At 43.2% G+C, this 15,959-nt stretch overlaps 1 protein-coding gene across 1 annotated transcript in view; it reads right to left on the bottom strand.

Moving 5' to 3' along the window:
- Positions 1-15,959, bottom strand: part of LOC126474218 (putative neural-cadherin 2) — a 201,372-nt gene that overhangs the window by 87,545 nt on the left and 97,868 nt on the right. The window contains exon 6 of the mRNA XM_050101681.1: positions 11,151-11,384. Coding sequence (XP_049957638.1) covers positions 11,151-11,384 — 234 coding nt within the window. The remainder of the gene's footprint in view (positions 1-11,150; positions 11,385-15,959) is intronic.

Genomic DNA, 15,959 nt, shown 5'->3' with positions numbered 1-15,959 from the left:
TATGGATCAAAGATGTGTTCCCAACTTCTTACATCCAAATTGAGTAAAAGATACTTTTGTTTTAGGTGTCTCAATGGCTTTTCCTCAAACACATTATGAGCAAAGCACTATGTGGATTGCTCTATCATGAAACCGATATGTGTTGTCATGCCTACAGAGGAAAACAAAATCTTAAAGTTTAACTGTACTCACCATCAGGAGCGATACTACTTTGTAATTATGCTGACATTGAGTAAGTTCTTGCTACTGTGATGTCCTATGAATAATCATTTGTACAAGAGTGTGGTTGACTATTATATCTGTGGGCAGCCAATAGGTAGAGAAACATAAACTACTCCTATGGATCATTGTCATCTAACTGATATGTTCTGCCGTCCTGCTCAAAACACATGCAACTTGGAGCGTAAATTACCATGACACATGCCTGTTCTCTTTCACCATTTGAGCAGGTATGATGCACACATTCTTGTGGAGCACCTGGCTGGTTTGGTGTGGAGAAGGATCAGGTCAGTGTCTTACCTGAGAGTGTAGAGAAATGTATCTCATTCTCCAAATGAGTGACACCAAGAATTATGCTCTGCTTCCTGGACTCGCTACAGTTTATGCAGGCACCACTCCAGAAACTTGTTGAAACTCTGCCGCAGGAGGGTACGGACTTCACACAAGGTGATGCAAAGTTTCAGCTTGTGATGGAGAATTGGGTTTTGCCATATGAGTATCTGAATTGTATGGAAAACCCAATGAAACTAGACTGCTTGGTATAACTACATTCACCAGTAACCTAACAGGCAACACAATCTGCAATGGCAGAGGGTGGGCTTATTGGTAGTTGGGAGCTCCAATGTTAGGAGCGTAATGGGGCCCCTTAGGGATACGGCGGCTAAGGAGGGGAAGAAATCCAGTGTGCACTCCGTGTGCATTCCGGGTGGAGTCATTCCTGATGTGGAAAGGGTCCTTCCGGATGCCATGAAGAGCACGGGGTGAGGCCAGCTGCAGGTGGTGGCACATGTCGGCACTAATGACATGTGTTGCTTTGGATCTGAGGAAATTCTCTCTGGATTCCAGCGGCTATCTGATTTGGTGAAGGCTCCCGGTCTTGCTTACGAGATGAAGGCAGAGCTCACCATCTGCAGCATCGTTGACAGAACCGACTGCGGACCTTTGGTGCAGAGCCGGGTGGAGGATCTGAATCAGAGGCTCAGACGGTTTTGCGACCGTGTTGACTGCAGATTCCTTGACTTGCGCCATAGGGTGGTGGGGTTTCGTCTTCCGCTGAATAGGTCAGGAGTTGACTACTCTCAGCTGGCGGCTAAACGGGTAGCGGAGGCTGTGTGGCGTGGACTGGGCGGTTTTGTAGGTTAGAAGGTCTCGGGAAATTACGGGGTGGGCTGCAATCTCAAAGGGTGCATGGAAAATACAGGACGTGCTTGGATCAAGGAACAGTCGGAATTGTAGTTAAAAGTTGTTGTAGTTGTGCTGGGAAAGTCCCTGAGCTTCAAGCGCTAATAGAAAGCACAGAAGCTGAAATCGTTATAGGTACAGAAAGCTGGCTAAAGCCTGAAATAAGTTCTGCAGAAATTTTTACGAAGTCTCAGACGGTGTTCAGGAAAGATGGATTAGGCAGAATTGGTGGTGGAGTATTTGTGTCTGTCAGTAGTGGTTTATCTCGTAGTGAAGTCGAAGTAGATACTCCGTGCGAATTGGTATGGGTGGAGGTTATACTTAACAGCCGCACTAAGGTCATAATTGGCTCCTTCTACCGACCCCTAGGCTCCGATGATATAGTTGCTGAACAGTTCAGAGAAAATTTGAGTCTCGTAACAAATAAATACCGCACTCATACGGTTATAGTTGGTGGGGACTTCAACCTTCCCTCGATATGTTGGCAAAAATACTTGTTCAAAACCGGTGGTAGGCAGAAAACATCTTCCGAGATTGTCCTAAATGTTTTCTCCGAAAATTATTTCGAGCAGTAAGTCCACGATCCCACGCGAATTGTAAATGGTTGCGAAAACACACTTGACCTCTTAGTCACAAACAATACAGAGCTAACAGAGAGCATCACGACTGATACAGGGATTAGTGATCACAAGGTCGTTGTAGCTAGGCTCAATACCGTTTCTTCCAAATCCACCAGAAACAAACGCAAAATAATTTTATTTAAAAAAGCGGATAAAGTATCTCTAGAAGCCTTCCTAAGAGACAATCTCCATTCCTTTTTAACTGGCTATGCAAATGTAGACGAGATGTGGCTCAAATTCAAAGATATAGTGGCAACAGCAATTGAGAGATTCATACCTCACAAACTGGTAAGGGATGGAACTGATCCCCCATGGTACACAAAACAGGTCCGAACGCTGTTGCAGAGGCAACGGAAAAAGCATGCAAAGTTCAGAAGAACGTGAAATCCCAAAGATTGGCTAAAATTTACAGGCGCGCGAAATATGGCACGGACTACAATGCGAGATGCCTTTAATAGGTTCCACAACGAAACATTGTCTCGAAATTTGGTAGAAAATCCGAAGAAATTATGGTCGTATGTAAAGTACACAAGCGGCAAGACGCAGTCAATACCTTCGCTGCGCAGTGCCGATGGTACTGTTACCGACGACTGTGCCGCTAAAGCGGAGTTATTGAACGCAGTTTTCCGAAATTCCTTCACCAGGGAAGACGAATGGAATATTCCAGAATTTGAAACACGAACAGCTGCTAGCATGAGTTTCTTAGAAGTAGATATCTTAGGGGTTGCGAAGCAATTCAAATCGCTTGATACTGGCAAGTCTACAGGTCCAGATTGTATACCGATTAGGTTACTTTCAGATTACGCTGATACAATAGCTCCCTACTTAGCAATCATATACAACCGCTCGCTCACCGATAGATCTTTACCTACAGATTGGAAAATTGCGCAGGTCGCACCAGTGTTTAAGAAGAGTAGTAAGAGTAAACCATCGAACTACAGACCTATATCATTGACGTCGGTTTGCAGTAGGGTTTTGGAGCATATATTATATTCAAAAATTATGAAGCACCTCGGAGGGAACGATCTATTGATACGTAATCAGCATGGTTTCAGAAAACATCGTTCTTGTGCAACGCAGCTAGCTCTTTATTCGCACGAAATAATGGCCGCTATCGACAGGGGATCTCAAGTTGATTCCATATTTCCAGATTTCCGGAAAGCTTTTGACACCGTTCGTCACAAGCGAATTCTAATCAAGCTGCGGGCCTACGGGGTATTGTCTCAGTTGTGCGACTGGATTCGTGATTTTCTGTCAGGAAGGTCGCAGTTCGTAGTAATAGACGGCAAATCATCGAGTAAAACTGAAGTGATATCAGGTGTTCCCCAGGGAAGCGTCCTGGGACCTCTGCTGTTCCTGATCTATATAAATGACCTGGGTGACAATCTGAGCAGTTCTCTTAGGTTGTTCGCAGATGATGCTGTAATTTACCGTCTAGTAAGGTCATCCGAAGACCAGTATCAGTTGCAAAGCGATTTAGAAAAGATTGCTGTATGGTGTGGCAGGTGGCACTTGACGCTAAATAACGAAAAGTGTGAGGTGATCCACATGAGTTCCAAAAGAAATCCGTTGGAATTCGATTACTCGATAAATAGTACAATTCTCAAGGCTGTCAATTCAACTAAGTACCTGAGTGTTAAAATTACGAACAACTTCAGTTGGAAAGACCACATAGACTAAATTGTGGGGAAGGCGAGCCAAAGGTTGCGTTTCATTGGCAGGACACTTAGAAGATGCAACAAGTCCACTAAAGAGACAGCTTACACTACACTCGTTCGTCCTCTGTTAGAATATTGCTGCGCGGTGTGGGATCCTTACCAGGTGGGATTAACGGAGGACACCGAAAGGGTGCAGGAAAGGGCAGCTCGTTTTGTATTATCACGTAATAGGGGAGAGAGTGTGGCTGATATGATACGCGAGTTGGGATGGAAGTCATTAAAGCAAAGACGTTTTTCGTCGCGGCGAGATCTATTTACGAAATTTCAGTCACCAACTTTCTCTTCCGAATGCGAAAATATTTTGTTGAGCCCAACCTACATAGGTAGGAATGATCATCAAAATAAAATAAGAGAAATCAGAGCTCGAACAGAAAGGTTTAGGTATTCGTTTTTCCCGCGCACTGTTCGGGAGTAGAATGGTAGAGAGATAGTATGATTGTGGTTCGATGAACCCTCTGCCAAGCACTTAAATGTGAATTGCTGAGTAATCATGTAGATGTAGATGTAGATGCAAAGAATGACTATGCTGCGAATGTATCGAAGGAGTTGAACACCCTAAATTTAGGGGAATATGTCAAACTTCATAAGAACATGGACATGCATCTGCTTGCTGATATTTTTGAGAAATTCTGGAGTGTAACCATGACCAAGTCTCTGTATCCTACCTTTTATTATACAGCACCTGGGTTGCTGCATTGAAACAAGATTGTACTCACACTATTCACTTGATGAGCTTGGTGAGACTGAGACTGAATGGGAGAGAGTGTGATAGTGGTTGTAATATGTGGAATAGTATGACCCATTAATTATTTTATTTTTAGTTATGTACTGTGTATATATGTAAATGTATATACACAACATGTCTGCTAACAGAATGTAAATACATAACCACACCATATGTTCTGACAGAAAAATCACTTGTAAATAAACCTTCAAACGAAAAATGTGCAAATGAACCCACATTGTGAAAAAAAGTTGTTACTTGTAAATGTTTATACACTATATGTCATGTGTTTACCTAGTACACTTGTAAACAGAATAGTTTTTAAATTTCACCTGTGTTAGCTGTCCAAGCCTGATTAGATTATAGTACAGATATATAGTTTTCTCTCCTACTCAGTCCATTGAAAATTATAAATATGTTTAATGCAACCAGTGCTGCTCGGCTGTGGGTTATCATTATTGGTAGTAATAGTAACAGAAATAGTAATAGTGTAAGAAAGTATCCCTGCATTGAAAAACATCAAATTGTATCACTGAAATGTATTTCAGAGACATGACATTTTTTGTTCAAAGAATCAAATTGTGTCTATCATTCATATATCTCTGTGTCACACACACACACACACACACACACATCCCTGAGTTATGCAAGACACATATCACATTAGTTTTGAACATAAGTGCTGTTAAAGAAGTGAAGCATAAGATGGAGAATAATAAAATATATGGAATGGTTACATGTGATTTTGCATATTGTGCTGCGTGCATTGGGTTAAGGAGCAGGGGCTGCTTGACTGTGTCCACTTCCAAAGGCACACAAGAAACACGTCTAAAATTATATGACCTATGTTTGAAGAAAAAAACCACAGAGATAGTTTCTGGGAAAGCTAGGCATAGACAAATAAGGGATGAAATGATATTGATTGCAGAAAACACTTCCGTTGTGGGTATTCTGGGAAACACTTCCTGCTGTTTTCTTTGCAAACACCACATAACATACACATCACCATGCACTACACACATCACAAACCAGAATCACTTAGACAGCACGCAGCATAATACACAACACATGAAAAATACTATATCACACATTACATACATAACACCATAAAAGAGACTTAAGGTGGTGATGGATTTGACTACCTTTGTGACTTTAAAAGCATAAGACTACATCTGGAGAGTGAGTTAGGTACAAAGTGAACTTTTCTTGGCGGTTGCAAGGCATACCCACAGTTTTCAGAGCAACTCTGTTATGTATGATCCTATGTGGGGAGTGGCTTAAAATGCAGTGCTAACTTGGAGTCAAAAGAAATGATACAAAATCCTATGACTGACTGACCATCGAGCTCAGAAATGTTATCTCTGAGTTGGAATCGAATGTGATCAGTTCAACAACGTACGTGCATTATCTCCTATGAGAGCGTCTGACCAGCATGAGGTGCAATGTGGCGACTGTGACATGTCCCATTAGCGCAGGGTGCAACAAATGAGTGGCATTGTGCATGATGAAACAGAATAACGAAACACATTACTGTTGACCGATCTGCCAGCTGCCTGCATGCCTGCTGATGCGAGATGCATTAGTCTGTACGATGACCACTGGTGCACTAGCGGTCGTTCTGAGTTAGCACATACAGTTTTTCGTCTAAAAATCAACTACATTCATAAATATCGTACGATATATTTCCCATTTTTCTGTTGGCTAGGATGCGATTTGCAACTCTTAAATACGTATAAATGTGCTTCATTCCCAAATGCTGTTGCTACATGACTCTTGTATATATGGAGCTGGATTTATAACAGCACCTAGACCCAGGCGATCATTATAGGCTGCACCACCTGCTCCTGCCATATCCATGATTTCTACCTCATCATTTATGGCCATCCTATCTACTTCACTCCTACCCTCAAATACCTTGGCCTCACCCTCGACCGCAACCTCACCTCAACTCCCCATCTCCTTACCATCCAACACAAAGCTCACAACAGACTCTGCCTCCTGAAACTCCTGTCTAGCTGGACATGGGGTCTACATCCTTTCAAATCATTGAACGCCATGCATTCCGCCTCACCTTCTGCATCTGCCTTCCGTCCCCTATGCGCATCCTCTGCGACCTCATCCCCTTCCCCCACCTTCTCCTTTTCTTTGAACACATCTGCACCCTGTATATTGTCCGCCTCCTCGATCCCCTTCACCCCTGGTGTCTCCCTTCCTCTCCACCCCCATCCAATTGCCTTGCCTTTACGATTATGTCCCACCCTCTCTCCATCTCCACACCCTCCGTCTCTTTTCCCAATGCTACTTCCAGCAGCTACCGCTCCCGGATGATGAGCTTCGCGCTGATGTCTACCCTTGCTACCAACTCTAGCCCCACCTTCCTCCTGCCTCCTCCTCAGGGCTCCCTCTCCTCCCCCTGCCTCCTCCTGAGCGGCTTTCCTCCTCCTACGCCCCTCCCTCTCCTATGCTCCGCTTCAGTGTCTCTGCACTCCCTCCTGCCTTGTCTTCCCTCTTCATCTCCCATCCCATCTGTCTCCTGCATCTTGGTGCACCCCTGACGCAACTACTCTTTTCATCCCGCCCCCTCCCCTGCTGCACCTTGCTCTCCCCTCCTTTTCCATCCTCTCAGGCCTCTCCCTGAGCAGTTCCCTCCAGGCAGTTTTATTCTTCGTCGTGTGTGCTTCATCTCTTCACGTGGTTTTGAAATGTCTTGTTCTGGAGTGTTTTTTAATACTGTTGCCAACTTTTAACCTGTACGTGTGACTTCAGTGCTCTTTTCGTGCTCTATGAATCACCAATTGGTTTTTTTAACGTTATGTCGACTTTTTAAATTGTCCTCCCATGAACATCTCCAAGTCAGTGTATTTTTACTTCCATTATCTCCCCTTACTCTATTTTATGTCCCACTTTTTATCGCCTTTATACGTATAATTTTCTTCTTGTATTAGCTGTCATGTCACTTGGCGGAGGAGTGGTGGATTGTGCCACTGACAGCCCACCCCTGCCCATATGGAGCAGGGGTATGAAATCACATTAAAAAAAATAACAGCACACCCCCTTTAGCAACGCCCCTTCCCCCTTCCCTATTCCCTTATCTTCCGTATCCCCACCCCTAGCACATTCTTCCAGATTTTATTCATCGTCATGTGTGCTGCGTCAGTGTTCTGTTCTGTGAAGTTCTAAAGTGGTGTGTTTTTAATTGTGTGCTCAACTTGTATATAGCTTTGATGTCAGGGGTTTTTTCAGTGCTGTGCCGCCCATCACGTGGCCGTTTTAATCGTTATGAGGCTTTTCATGTTCCTGCCACACTTGGACTTATGTCTCGCTCTATCTTTTAATTCTCACAGTGTATGGTTTTGTGTGAACAATTTCTTTTTTTTTTATCTCCATTTTACAGCCACCCCTTTTTTGCATACTTTCTCTTATTATGTTCCCTGTTGTTTATATCTATATTCAACCATGTTTCGTCTTTCTATGGTTTTATGTGTCCTCCTGTCTCATTATAAAACCTCTAGGTTGAAGAGCAGTGCATATGCTGCTGCTAGCCTGCCCCTGATGGGGAGTTGAAATTACAATAAAGGAAAATAAATAGCAGCACTGGGATAAAGCCCTCGAAATCTTTGAATGCCATGCGCTCCACCTTGCTTTCCATACCCAACCCCCATCCCCCATGACGATCCTCTATGACCTCATCCCCTTCCCACATCTCCTCCTTTTCCTGTATCCTCACCTCCAACTCCTGTATCCTCAACTCCTATTTACCCTCTGGTCTCTCCATTTCTCTCAACTCCCCACCTGCTGCCATGCCTTTGCCAATGTGTCCCCTCCCTCTCCAACTCTACACCCTCCACCTCCTCTCCCAAAGGCACTTCCAAAATCTCCCTGTCTGGGATGATGTGCTTTGCTCTGATATTTATCCTACCTTCCAAATTTGACCCTCCTCTTCCCCTCCCCTCCTCCCTTGGGTTCCCTTTCTTTCCCCTCCCTCATTTGCTGATTCCTCCCTCCCCATCTCCTGCCCCTTTGTGCCCTACTGACTCCACCCCTTCCCCCCTTCCTGCCTCCCTCCTCCATCAACTCCCTTTCTCTGTTTCATCTCTCCAGCCACTCCAACCACCCCTCCCTTGGCAAGCCCTTCAAATTTTGCTGCAGTTACATTGTCGTGTTTTGGTGCTTGTTGCATATGTAATGCAAGTGCAGTGTGTGTTCAGTGTTGTTGTCCCGTACTGTGAACACCGTTTTTGATTGTGCTGTTCATGCCGCCAACATTTACATGCTATGCCTTCATTGAGTGCCATATTGACTGCATGTGGATTCTATGTAAATGTGCCTCATCCAACTACCCCTTTTTTGTATATTTTAACTCTAATTGCTTCCCCTTCTCATGTATACATTTCATCTTTTACCCCTGTTTTGTATATACATAATGTTCTCCTGTTGTATTTGATGTAATCTCTTGGCTGTAGTTCGGTGAATTGTACCACTGTCAACCCACCGCTTCCATATGGGGCAGGGGAATTAAATGACAATAAAGCAAAAAAAAAAAAAAAAAAAAAAACCAGCACTGGGACAGTGGGTCACTGTCGTAATGTGATTACCCATTTCCATGTCTCTCCCAGCAGCTATTCATTTGTAGATCGCACTTCACTGTTATTTTGCTGTCCGTAATTATTATTAATCATCCTTATGTCCTTCCTAGCAGCTGTTTACTTGTAGACTGGCAGGAGGCTACCCCCCCCCCCCCCCCGCTCCAGCTGTCATCTCAGTGATAGTCTGCTGTCCTACTATTATTACCCATCCTTATGTTTTCCCAGACAGCTATTTATTTACTTGTTGATCTACAGGAGAGGCTGCTCTTGTAATTCAGCGATAGTCTGCTGTCCTCGTATCATCCACCCACCCATCCACACACACACACACGCACACACACACACATACACACACACACACACACACAAAATTAGGAAGCATTTTTCAAGAGGATAACGCCCAAAAATGATGAAATAAAGAAAAAACAACCCTAGTTCCTTCCACATCAACAGCTTAGTGCAGACTGTTTCCCACCATTTTGCCAGCTGGGGAGGGGGAATTAATCGATCAATTTAATTAAATAATTGATTTGGTATCAAACGTATCTACATCAGGGGGCGTGGGCAGGTTGGGGGGAAAGTCTGTCATCTTGAAAAAATTTATCAACAACTCTGACTGCTCTTGTAACCCCCTTATTCCCATACTATTTCAATTTTTCAGCAATAGGGAAGATGGGGAGGGTAGGTCTGCTAGTTAGATGCTTGCACTTAAGGTATGGTTATCCCTGATGTTGTTCTCGTCTTTATCTTGCTGAGAATGTGGATGTGATGCAGGTTTCACTGGAATTTTTCGCTTTGGTACTGATAACGTAAATAAAATAGTTATTTAAAGAAAGTAAACTTTTAGCATACTACATTTTTAAATCGGTTTAAATATTATACAATAATTCCTGCTAGCCCAACACAGGTCTTTGACCCCACGCAGGTAGTCAAGAACATTTATGATTCTGAATTTTTAATAGCTATGTAAATACTTGTTAGATTTAAAAAGGAAAACGTGTGACTTGTGGAATAGATAATCGTATGGACATGAAATATGAACGCATCAGTTACTACATACTTGGTGTTATAGTAAGGAGGTGAGCTATTCAGGCATCAGTTATGTATTGCATACACTCCACATATTCCTTTTAAATTTTAATACTAATGGCACATGGGGTTAGTAATATGTATGAGGCTAGGAGAACTTATTTTATACTTTTCAGTTCAATTTAAAACCTGATATAATAAACACTCATTTTTACTTAAGTACTTATTTTATGAATTTTAGTCTTGGGTGTATGCAAATTTTCTATCGATTTCAGACATTTTGATGAGACTGCAACAGAGACATGTAGTATATTTCAGGTTTATTGTAGTTTCTCTTCATTTGCCTCAATCAATGTATTGCTTCCTCCTACATATATCTGGCAAAAAGACAGTGCAGGTAAAAATTTGAGAGATATGAGCACTGACGGTGACATACCAGCACTCTTCCTGTGAACCATTCACAACTAGAATAGGAAAAGGAGGAAACTGCCACACTTGAGGCAAGAAATCGAGTTAATATTACAGTTCTGAGCAGTGTTTAAAATTTGAAGACTGTAGCTCATCGAGAAGTTAGGTACTTTAAAATCAGTTGAAAAATTTGTACTGAACCTCTCTACTCAGCCACTCCCGTCTGTACACATACAACCCAGAATGCGTTCTGAACTTTCGTCACAACATGCCAGTTCTGCAGAGCAGCCGAGACGACAGGCGCTACCAAACATTTTCATTCCCATGCTCACCCCTGTAGAACTGACCGACAAAAAGAAAGTGAGTTAATATTGCATTGTCATCCAGTTATGAGCTTTATTTAAAATTACAAGTCTGTGGCACATTAGGAAGTTAGTTTAAAACCAGTTGCAAAATTGGTACTAAACAAACAGACAGACAAGAAAATGAACTGACAGAGACGTGGTGAAGTAATTGAAAATAGGACACCAAATTCGGCGAACAACGAAACACAGTATAGCAAGGTTGACAGTGAAGTAAGGCAATAGTTTTCGGATGACGGGAAACACAGGCGATATGCGTCCGTCTGCCGTCTCCCTGGGTCAGCGCTGCCCGCTGTACGTACCTTGGAGGCCGCCGCCGTCTGTGGCGACCACCTGTATGGAGTAGCGAGGCGTGCGCTCGCGGTCCAGGCAGCAGATCGCCGTCCGGATCTCGCCGCTGTCGCTGTCTATCATGAAGATGGCCGAGCCGGAAGTTTCGTCCACGACGTTCTTCTCGATCGAGTACGTTATCTTCGCGTTTAGGCCCTCGTATGGGTCGTCGTTGTCCACTGCTGTTACGTTCAGCACGATGGTGCCTGTATCAAATATGAATGAAATTCTGACACTTTTATTTCATCAAAAGACATTGTAGCAAGAGTCATAAACAGGAGTTGGGAACACAGTTACTGAATCATTTTTTGTGTGTATCGGCGAGCGCCCATCTTTCTAACGAATCCAATGCACAATCATGCTCATAAATTAAGGATAATGCTGACACATGGTGGAACAATGCTCTGGTAGGCGGTTTGCGGGTTTAAATCACCTCGGGGTATGACCATGCGGTGCATTTGACCTGCGGTCGTCACACGGTGGCGCTGGCAGCAGTCAACATACGCAGAGGTGTGTTGGTGCATGTCAGAGTATGGCGCAGCGAGGAAATGTGCAGACGTTTACGGACGTGCTAATGGTGACTGTGTGTTGAAAATGGCTCAAAGAACACATATTGATGACGTTGTTGCGGGTAGAATACTAGGGTGACTGGAGACTGGTCAAACGCAGCACGTGGTAGCACGGGCCCTCCATGTGCCACAAAGTGTGATCTCAAGATTATCGCAACGATTCCAGCAGACAGAAAACGTTCCCAGGCGCTACAGTATGGGACGTCCACAGTGTACAACGCTACAAGAAATCCAATATCTCACCATCAGTGAGTACTGCACGTAGCGCTGCTCAGGACCTTACCGCAGCCACTGGAACAGTTGTCTCCAGACTCACAGTCCACAGAGGACTGAACAGTCGTGATTTATTCGAACGGAGACCTGCAAGGTGCATTCCACTGACCGCTGATCACAGTCCGTAGAGCCTGGTGTCAAGAACGCAGTACTTGGTCATTGGAACAGTGGTCCAGGTCATGTTCACGGACGAGTCCAGGTATAGTCTGAACAGTGATTCTCGCCGGGTTTTCATCTGGCGAGAACCAGGAACCAGATAGCAACCCATTAATGTCCTTGCAAGGGACCTGTATGGAGGTCACGGTTTGATGATGTGGGGTGGGATTATGATTCGTGCACGTACACCCCCTGCATGTCTTTGACAGAGGAACTGTAACAGGTCAGGTGTACTGGGACGTCATTTTGCACCAGCTGTTTGGGGGTGCAGTGGGTCCCATCTTTCTTCTGATGGATGATAACGGACGGCCCCACCCAGCTGCCATCGTGGAGGAGAACCTTGAAACAGAAGATATCTGGCGAATGGAGTGGCCTGCCTGTTATCCAGACCTAAACCCCATCGAGCACGTCTGGGATGCTCTCGGTCGACGTATCGCTGCACGTCTTCAAACCCTTAGGACACTTCAGGAGATCCAACAGACACTGGGGCAAGAACATAACCCAGCATCTGCTCAACCACCTGATCCAGAAAATACCAACCCGTTGTGCGGCCTGTGTACGTGTGCATGGTGATCATATCCCATAATGATGGTAGAGTACATGCGTAGGAAACAGTGGCGTTTTGTAGCACATGTGTTTCGGGACGATTTTCTCAACTTATCACCAATACCGTGGACTTACAGATCTGTGTCGTATGTGTTCCCTATGTGCCTGTGCTATTAGCGCCAGTTTTGTGTAGTGCTACGTTGTGTGGCACCACATTCTGCAACTATCCTTAATTTATGAGCATGAGTGTAGATACTGCTAGACACATTAACTGTAAACGTACTATCACCTCTGATCTGCAGAAGGCTCTGACGTACTGACAGGAGTCATTGACATGCTGCTGTCAAAATTACGGTGCTGTGACTGGTAGCCCCCGTGGTAACCAGTTCTGACAAGGAAAGCGTAAACCCAAATAAGTTAACTCATTTTGGTCATCTTTTGCACGAATGTACTACATATTCAGATTAATAAACGCTGCTCTAGTACGATGCGCTTCTGAAGCGTTTTCGAGAAATCGATGTTGTGATGTATGTCATAGCATGCCATACGCGAGCGCCAACCGTCGAGAGAAGGGTTAGGGCAATTGGCGAGACTCCTCTTCTTTCCCTCTTAATCTCTCACCTTTAACGTAACAACACTTTGTTTTGCTTATTATCTCATTTTTTCGGCATTGTAACTTAACATCAATTTTTTTATACGCTGTCTATGAAACCAAGGATCTGATTTATGCAATATAATAATTTCCTTTACTAAAACGTGGCTGTACATCTAATTATTTTAGTTATTCATGTTTGTAAATAACTGATCTGTTCTTGAGGGAACGATTTTCTAATAGAATGCTGAACGTGGTTTTCAACCACAAAAGTAGGGGATGTACTACGTCTTACTGTGGCGTTTTTTTTTTTTTTTTTTTTTTTTTTGCCTTGGCGCGCAATGTGTAAAAAGAGTTGGAGTGAGTAGCAGTCAGTCGGAGTTAGACAGTGGTGCAGTGCAGTCGGCAGGTGGTGCACAACAAGCATTTAATTTCGTGCAGTTAAATATTGCACAGTTGTTGAATGGAGACATCAGATTGGTGCATTTACAGTAATAAGTCGTCTCAGTTACGGAATTACCTCGGATGAAAGATAGTTTGCGTCTAAATCCGTGTTGACGTTACTCGCACTTAAAGGAGTCAAGAAATGCAATATACCGAACAGTGGTTATATCTTTGGATATGAGACGTGAAGATATTGTAAAATATTAATTAACTATTACTTACACGTCCGTGCTTTGGTGAAAAGACAACAGTGCTGTGTGTGTACAAAGCGTTATAGGACGACCAAGCCTAACATTTACTAAATAGTTTGCAATACTACCACTGCCTTAATAACAATGCGTCTACTTTAGGCCACGGTTAAATTATTTTCAATCTAAAGAAATTAAAGAGTTAATTGTAGATGAAACCCTACAGTGTCAGCTGTACTGAAATTAATTTGTGTTTGTGTAGAGCTAAGGCGCATTTACGATTACATTAGGGTAACTAAATCACGCTAGTGTAAAGGAACGACACGACTTGCTGAACTGAAATACTTGTAAAAGCATTCACATGACTTTTGACTCCCTGGTGAAACAAAAAGTTACGATAAAAACTTAAAACATCGTTTAAAAATCAAAGAGTCTTATTTTACATACTGAACACTCATATGATGATTCCTCGATCATTGCTGACTTTATCTTAACCGCTCGATTAAAAAAACAAAACAAACAAAAAAACAACGTAGTAAACATGTATTTGCGCTGTTTCTTCTTTGAGACATTAGTCTTTCGTCTGGTTCGACGCTGCCCGCCACGAATTTCTCTTCTGTGGCAACCTTTCATCTCAGAGTAGCATTTGCAACCTACGTCCTCAATCATTTGCTGGAAGTATTCCGATCTCCGTCTTCCTCTACAGTTTTTTACCCTCTACAGCTTCCTGTAGTACTGCGTAAGTTATTCCCCGATGTCTTAATATATGTTCTATCATCCTGTCCCTTCATCTTGTCAGTGTTTTCCACATATTCCTTTCCTTCCCGATTCTTCGGAGAACCACCTCATTCCTTACTTTATCAATCCACGCAAGTTTCAACATCCTTCTTCTCTTCTTTTTCTGTTTTCCCACAGTCCACCTTTCACTACAATACAACGCTGTGCTCCAGACGTACACTGCGAGAAATTTCTCCCTCAAATTAAGGTCTACGTTTGACGCTAGCAGACTTCTCTTGGCCAGGAATGCCATTTTCGCCAGTGCTAGTCCGCTTTTTATGTCCAAGTGTTATTTTGCTGCCTAGCTACCAGAATTAATTGATTTCGTCTACTTCGTGATGGCCAATCTGATGTTAAGTTTCTCGCTCTTCTCATTACTTTCGTCTTCCGTTGATTGACTCTCAGTCCATATTCTATACCACTAGACTGTTCATTCCACTCAGTAGATCCTGCAATTCTTGTTTACTTTTACTGAAGATATCAACGTCGTCAGTGAAGCTTATCATTGATCCTTAACCTTGAATTTTAATACCTCCCTTGAAGTTTTCTTTTATTTGCGTCATTGCTTGTTCGATGTATGGATTGAACACTATTGACTAAACACTATATCCCTGTTACATCCTTTTTATGGGAACACTTCGTTCTTTGTCTTACTGATCCCTCTTGGCTCTTGTACATACTGTATGTTAACAATCTTTCCCTATAGCTTACCCATGTTTTTCTCAGAATATGCAACATCTTGCCCTACTTGACACTGTCGCACGCTTTCTCCAGGTTGAAAAATCCTATGAAGATGTCTTGATTTTTCTCCAGTCTTCTTTTTATTATCAACCGCGTCGTCAGAACTGTCTCCCTGGTGCCTTCTCCTTTCCTATAGCCAAACTGATCGTCATCTAACAGATCCTCAATTTTATTTCCCATTTTTCTGTATATTTTCTTGTCAGCAGCTTGGATGCACGAGCTGTTAAGTTGACTGTTCAATAATTATCGCACTTGTCAGCCCTTGCTATCTTGGGAGTTGTGGGGATGATGTTTTTCAAAAAGTCTGATGGTATATCGCCAGTCTCCCACATTCTACTCAACAACGTGAATAGTCGTTTTGTTGCCACTTCACCCAGCGATTTTAGAAACTCCGAGGGAATGTTGTCTATCCCTTCTGTATTATTTGATCTTAAGTCCTCCAAAGCTCTTTTAAATACTGACTCTAATACTCGATCCCCTCTCTCTTTCCTATCG

The sequence above is a fragment of the Schistocerca serialis genome, chromosome 4 (assembly GCF_023864345.2).
Source record: "Schistocerca serialis cubense isolate TAMUIC-IGC-003099 chromosome 4, iqSchSeri2.2, whole genome shotgun sequence".
In the NCBI taxonomy this organism is placed as follows: Eukaryota; Metazoa; Arthropoda; class Insecta; order Orthoptera; family Acrididae; genus Schistocerca; species Schistocerca serialis.
Note: the sequence above shows the minus strand (reverse complement) of the source record. Positions and strands in the feature narration are given on the sequence as shown.